The sequence below is a fragment of the Limulus polyphemus genome, unplaced genomic scaffold (assembly GCF_000517525.1).
Source record: "Limulus polyphemus unplaced genomic scaffold, Limulus_polyphemus-2.1.2 Scaffold4054, whole genome shotgun sequence".
Classification (NCBI taxonomy): domain Eukaryota; kingdom Metazoa; phylum Arthropoda; class Merostomata; order Xiphosura; family Limulidae; genus Limulus; species Limulus polyphemus.
Genome location: NW_013669664.1, coordinates 26,898 through 34,531, shown reverse-complemented (window position 1 = coordinate 34,531; position 7,634 = coordinate 26,898). Strand labels below are relative to the sequence as shown.

Here is a 7,634-nt window from a genome sequence, read left to right as displayed (position 1 = left end):
AGAGCTATGTATATAGATGATCTAACCTTTGGTATAATAATAATAATAATAATAATAATAGATTAACGTAATTATTTAGATAAGAATCTGTAGAAAAAGCGTTCACTCGCTGGCTAGTAATTCAGCACATATTTGCACTCACGCGTAGGCCTAGGACGTTTGGCCTATAGTAGATGATATAACTAAGTTAGATCTAATAATAATAATTTAGATAAGATCATAAGAATCTGTATATATATAAAAACAAAAAAAACAATTACCTGCTGGCAAATGATTCATCAGAGATCTAGTAGACCTAGTCCGCCTAGCCTGCTAGTAAAGTTGCGTTGTAAACGCGCGTACTTGTAAGTTGTAACGTTATTATTAGGCCTATACATACGATTGTTAACAACCGGTTCGTGGAGGTCATTAAATTCTAAGAACAGGTTCGCACAAACCGGCTGAATCCCACCACTGGTGATATGGTTAAAGAAATGAAAAATAAAACGTAAACATTTACCTTAAAAAAACTTTTGATATCCTTTTAAGAGGTTCTAGAGGTTATGCAAATGAAATATGAAAACTATAAGATGAAGAAAATTATTTTTATACTTAAAATGAAGATCACCTAAGTAACTACAACAGAAAAATAACATTTTTAGTAAAAACACTTAATTATAAAAATTGTCATTATTTGTGTACAAGATACTCGTGGTCTCTGACAAAATCTTACCAGTTTTTGAGAGGACACAAGAAAATCTTGGAGTTACCACATATGTTGTTGTAAAAGTAAAATTCGTGACTAGATTTCTACAAATTACACGAACCCACTGTAAAAGGGTTAGGGTTACTACATGTACACGCTCCAAGTAATATACTGCAGTATGACTTATGTTTTCTAGGTGGAATCAACGAATATGTGGATATCAATAAGCTAGATGATTCAACTTATGAATGTATTTATCGGCCAATGAACGAGGGTCGTTATGTGATCACTGTATCATATGGAGGCCAAGAAGTGCCTCATAGTCCATTTGAATTAAATGTTGGACCTTACAAAGAGTCCAAAATTTGTGCATATGGACCAGGATTGGATGGAGGGGTTGTTGGATACCCAGCTTGTTTTACTGTGGATACAAATGGAGAAACAGGATCACTTGGTATGTTAAATATAGCATTAATGTTGGTTGTGTCAACATCTATGTTTTTGGGTAACAGAAAAAGAATATCAATTTTTAATAACATTGACAAAAATCAAACAATTTAAATACAGTTTGAAAAAGTTTTATATATATATATATATATAATGTGTGTGTGAGTATTGAAATGTATGTCAAAATGTGTTTGAAATATCTGAAAAATATAACATTTTGTATGTGATTGTATCTTAACTTAAACTTTTTTCAGTTGAGCAAAGTAAGTATATATTCCAACAAAGGGACATATGATAATGGCTGTAGGTTTTAAGGATAGTATAATCACATGTATATTAACTTTATTGTGGGCTCAAAAAAAGGTGGTTAGGTCATGAAGTGTTAAATGTACCCCCCCCCCCCCAAAATAAAAAACAAACAAACAACTATTCTGTGATGTTTCGTTTCACACTTGCACAACCTAAGTCTGTAGTATTACAGGGGTTAATTAATAAGTTCACATTTTGATATCAAAAGGTAATATACAGATTCCGCAGTTATAACGGTTATTTGTGATCAATCATTATGATCAATGTTAAATCATATGCAGTAGACATGGGAAGATGTAGGTCTGCTTTGTCATAAGTAGGTCTATAGGACTGGCATTTTATTTCTTTTACCAGTGTTACAACTAGACCTCTAGGAATCTGTGGAGCAAAATTACATGGGTACCTTTAAGTACTGTTTTTAATAATTATGGGCAGGCTGGTGAAGGTACAGAAGCCCATTAACCTCATTCAGTAAGTAATATAGGTAGTTGCACCTGTATTCTTTTGATCCAAATTTAGTAACTTTAATCAATTAGGCAAAGTCTTTAATAAATATTAAGATCCACTCTTCCCCCACTTTATGCCTATTAAGAGAGAGAAACTATGTGAGGCTGTGAAATTTCACTCAGACTTTTGGTTAAGTATACTTGCATAAATTTGGCATTAGCTTTTCTAGACCTACTCTTGTTTGTAATGACTCAGATTTTAAACAACACTAAGTCTGAAAGTGGCTCAACAGCCTACAAGAGAGTCAAATTTGTCCACTGAAAATACAAGAGAAACAAATAAAGTTCAGAGAAAAAGGAATAAACTTCTTGACAAGCTGCTTCCCATTGTTGATCACAGGTTCCAAAATGAGTGAAAAAGTGTTATTTGTTTTCCAAACATTTGAAATAAAACCATCTTTCTTTAACAAAAATGAACTTAAATTACAGCAATAACAATTTGAATATAATAACATACTTCTATGGACCAGATAAAAGTTTGAAAAATTCAACTTTGATCCTGTTGTATGAGAATAACAGTGGAAAATTGGAGTATTTGTTAATATACATTCAAGAGAATTTTTTTGATACTCTGATACTTTTCATACTGCAATCTGTGAGAGAGAGAGAGAGGGTTTGATGCACAAAATAACATTCATATGAGTTCAAGGAACTGCATGAAACTAAAGTTACGATGTATCAACTATAATAATGGATTACTTTCAGTAATCAGTAAATTTGTAGAATAAGCAGATTCAGCATTGTATTACTATTCAAATCTGTATATCAGAACATTGGCTAATTTATTTGGAGCATTAATACATTTTTCCAATTTGAAGAAGAGGGGAGATTTTTGAGTCTTGTAAAATCCTAATTTTAACCCTGCTTTTAGAAGGTAGGAGTAAAGACGTGAGATGCCAAGAATAAATGACTTTTTGTTATTTTAGTTTGCAAGAAGCTGGTGCTGATTTGTAGAGATTGTAAGTGGTAGTTCTGGAAGGACAATTTTTGTGAAGATGTTTAAGTTTTGATCCATGAAAGTTCATTTCTAATGTTTTGTCTACACAGGGTTTTCTATTGAAGGACCATCTCAAGCTAAAATTGAGTGTGATGATAATGGAGATGGGTCAGCAGATGTCAAATACTTCCCATTGGCTCCTGGTGATTATGCAGTCCATATTTTATGCAATAATGAAGACATTCCTAAATCTCCATTTGTGGCTCAAATCTTGCCGAAAACAGATTATTTTCCAGAAAAGGTAAAAATAAAAAGTAAATGTCATAGCAACCACAATTTTTTAATGTACTTCTGTGTATAAAAGGTTAGTGATGCAAGTTAAATTTGGCAAATTGTAAGGTCTTTCTCAGACTCAATTTCCAAAATTCCAGAATGGTCTGTTTTAGTGTTTTTAAGCATTTATGTTCTAAACTTCTAGGCTTAATTTTTAATTTGCTGGTCTTCATGATTAATTTTATTTTACTATTTTGGTAATTCATAAGCCTGGTCAGTATATTACTGATTTATATTTTCGATTAGTTGTGTGTTAATTGATATAACTATAGCTATTATTGTAATTACAGGTGGAATTTCTTATATTGTCTTTCCTCAGCAGTTATGAGACTGAATGTAGCTCAGTTTTGTTTTTCTACTTTAATAATCAGAAAGTATAAACTGTATTTTACATCAACATATTATATTGAAATTTGTTTCAACTTCATGACCTAATAAATCTTTATGAATTTTATTCGACTTTTAGGTTGAAGCTTTTGGATCTGGAATTGATAAATATGGAGTAACAAAGAACAAGCCAGTAGATTTTACAGTAGACATCCGTAAGGCTGGTGGCCATGCTCCTCTTGACATCAATATCATTGATGAAGAATACCGACCCGTGGATCTGAAAGTTCAGGACAACAAAGATGGCACGTACACATGCAGCTACTGCCCAACCAAAAGCAACAAGCACACAATACAAGTTAACTATGGAGGTGTAGCCATCCTTAATAGTCCATACCGAGTAAGTCCGACTTTTTTTTTTTTTTTTTACAGTTAGTTAGTTAGTTGAAGGTGTCTTAAAATATGCACAGTATGGAATAATTTATTTATATCATTTATTTGAGGAATTGCACAGGCAGAGGAAGCAAAAGTTACCCTGGTGGGAGCTCAAGTTCCTGCAAAACCTGAGCAGAGTAATTCCGTGGCTCCCCAAAACTGTGGAATTTTTAGTCTTCAAATGAACCTGTAGTTTGACATTCTGAAAATTTTTTACAATGTAGATATAATGCCCCCCCCCCACCCACACACACACACTGCCTCCTTTCCTCTGCCTATGAATTGGGTCTCAGAATAATTATGCAACTATTAACTGTGTGATACACCAATTGATAAGAATCATGTTTCTATCAATTATTCATTGTTCTTCTAGCCAAGTCTTTAAAATAAGCTCTTATAAGTGGCTGTACTAATCAATTTTATCAGGAACAAGAGTCCAAAGTAACTAAAGAAATCTATTGAAAGTTGAAACATGTGGTAACTTGATGGAGTTTATTATGGAATAAGCTGTCTAGTAATCTTTAATGAATTGTTTTACTTCCAATATAAATTTATTAGAATCATATTTTTAGCCACGTAATAGCAGGACTTATAGAATGGCTCTGAGTTTTCCTTTTTCTTTCAAGTACGAACTTTTAGCTCATAGCCTAGTAATCATACCTGTGTATTTGTTTTTGTTTCATTGTAACATTTTTAACTATTTCATCCAGTACGGAATTAACAACTGAAGTAGGTTTAGGAGATTCCAATGTGGATGTAAAAAGTCTTTTGATCAGTGTCTGTTTTGACAGGGACACATTGAACATCAACGTATGGAACAATTCTGAGTTTGTTTGTTTGTTTTTTCAACTACAAACTTTCAGTTCATAGCTCCATCTCTTGACTGATTTGAGATCAAAAATATATATTTGGGCTCAGGAGGTCAGACCATTTCAATTGATGTATTTGACCACGATCAAGGTCTCGTAGATTAATTTATTATAATCCTACCTAATTTGAGGGTAGGCTGGTAGAGATCCTGATGAGTAATAAAATGGAATCAGGTATTACTTGTATTACTGGCAGACACACAAAATTTAGTTAATGAAAGGAAAAAAGAAAGGTCTGTTAGATTAATTTACTCTAGTCCTGCCCAAAAGTGCTGCAGCTATTGAGGATTCCCCTCTTGTTTAGGACAAAACTGTTTTTGTTGGATATGGTTTCTTAGCTTTAAAGATATGTTATAATAATGATTAAAAAGTATGTCTCATAATGTATCTATTTCAACACCTGTTTTGTTCAGTACTAATAGTAATTAACTTGACCTCGCATGTTGCAGGTTTTAGTGTCTGAACCAACAGACTTGTCCAAAGTGCGTGTATTTGGTCCAGGAGTGGAAAGTGGAGTCAAAGAGCAGACTCCTACACATTTTAATGTAGATGCACAAGGTTGTGGTCAAGGTATGTTGAAGACAGCTAATGTATAATGTAAAAACTGTAAAATAAAGACTAGCCAGAAAGATAGGCATTTCAAAATTAATTTTGTTTATTTACTTAGATGTGTTTTTAAGTGATGTTATAAATTAAACTGGAAATAATATAGAGCCCTACCATAAATGAAAATATGTTCAAAACTACCAAGCTGGTCAGAACAAGTAATGAATGGTTTTGTAATCATTAATTCACTTAAATATATCTTGTAACATAACATTAGTTATTATATATTGTATTCATTAGCAATGGAATGAAATTAAGTTTTTATGGGTCTACTTTTTTTTGTAATTTTCTCTATAATAAACGTCCTCTGCTACTTTCAAGTACAATCTTCCTGTACTGTCCTTATTGTAAACAGATTCTTGTCTTTATACTCCTGATATCCACTTTGAAATATGAGAAACACCCAATACAATAATTCTAACTCTATCATCATTATTTCAAAGTGTACTATAAACTGCCTGCTTTTTCTAGAAATTGTAACAATTACTATCAGGCCCATATGCAGACTGTTTGGGGGGGGGGGTTCTAATTTGCGAGATTAAAAGCCAACACATATTGTAAAGCATGCTAATGCTTCATCAGAAGAATATATACTATGTATAAAACTTTAAACACCATAAGCAGCTGTGCTATAACTATTTAAGCATAATTTTTTGTTCTACATCACAAATTAGGGGGTTCAACTGTCTCCCCCTCCCCCTTTCATGTACATGCATGACTATAGAGTAATTTCATTATAACCTACTAAATTGTGTGGCATGGCCAGGTGATTAGAGCACTTGACTCGCAATCTGAGGGTCATGGGTTCAAATCCCTGACCCACCAAACACACTCTCCCTTTCAGCCATGGGGGTGTTATAATGTGAGGGTCAATCCGACTCTTTGTTGGTAAAAGAGTAGCCCAAGAGTTGGCAGTGGGTGGTGATGACTATCTGCCTTCCCTGTAGTCTTTCACTGAGAATTTAAGGATGGTTGGTGCAGATAGTCCTCGTGTAGCTTTGAATGAAATTCAAAACAAACAAATTAAATTGTAGAAATCATTAACATAGTTACTGTAGAATTTTAGTTCTGATTGCTAATTATCATCTTGAATTGTCATAGTTTTCTGGAAATCATGTGCATGCGTGCACACACACACAGACAGACAGACAGAAGATAGATAGATAGATATAAAATATGTTCTTTTCCATAAATAGTAATATATACATACTATTATTAAAAATACATTAAATTTACTATTTCAGGAGATGTTAATGTAGTTATGACTGATGACCGAGGCAACATTGTTCCTGTTCAGGTTCAGGACAATAGGGATGAAACATATGTAGTTGATTACATTCCCCCTACATGTGGAGACTACAAGGTAATTGGTCTAATAAATATGCAGTACAAAGATTGAAGTTTACTGTTACAGAAAGAGTATCTTGTGTTTGGAAATCTGACAGAAAAAAATCTTATGTAGTAAAGTACTTTAATACACAAGTTATTAAAAATTAGTATGAATTTAAGGAATTACTTTTCAGTCAATGTTGGTTATTTTGAACAAAAATCCATCATTATTTAATAATGGAATCAAATTTTGAAATTTATATGAAAGTGAATATGTGGATTTGATTTATGTGGTTAATCCCATTATTTAAGCTTTTGTAGCTGTAATAATGTAGCCTTGAACTCTTCCAGTCATGAAATTAATTGTATAATGTATTTTTTTAAATTGTCAAACACTATTCAAAGATTGAAATTTCTTTTGTTCTTCTAGAACAGAATCAAAACATACACTTACTTGTTAACTACAAGTATATCTGTTAAATTTAGTTTTGTTTTTGTAACAAACTTAAATATTATTCACTTCATCATTAAGTACTCTTCTGATAACTAGAGACAAAGCTGCTAATTACATTTGATATTCCATTAACAAAATTTGCAAAGGCTACTTTTCCTCTGTCCACTCTTAATTTAACTAACATTTAATTGTTGCCTAATTTAAATATTGTGGCAAGAATTAAAATTATTATTGTTTCTATTGTAAATTGTGTTTTTTTCTCTCTCTCTCTCTCTCTCTCACACACACACACACACACACACACACACACACACACACACACACACACACACACACACACACACACACACTACACACACACACACACACACACACACACACTACTACTTACTTACTT

General features: G+C 32.6%; 1 protein-coding gene across 1 annotated transcript in view; it reads left to right on the top strand.

Annotated features, from left to right (window-relative positions):
- LOC106470512 (filamin-A-like) overlaps positions 1–7,634 on the top strand; it is a gene marked incomplete at its 3' end in the record, with an annotated part of 89,285 nt that overhangs the window by 66,011 nt on the left and 15,640 nt on the right. The window contains exons 10-14 of the mRNA XM_022399118.1: positions 882–1,139; positions 2,995–3,185; positions 3,684–3,944; positions 5,298–5,418; positions 6,699–6,817. Of these exons, the coding sequence (XP_022254826.1) occupies positions 882–1,139; positions 2,995–3,185; positions 3,684–3,944; positions 5,298–5,418; positions 6,699–6,817 (950 nt within the window). The remainder of the gene's footprint in view (positions 1–881; positions 1,140–2,994; positions 3,186–3,683; positions 3,945–5,297; positions 5,419–6,698; positions 6,818–7,634) is intronic.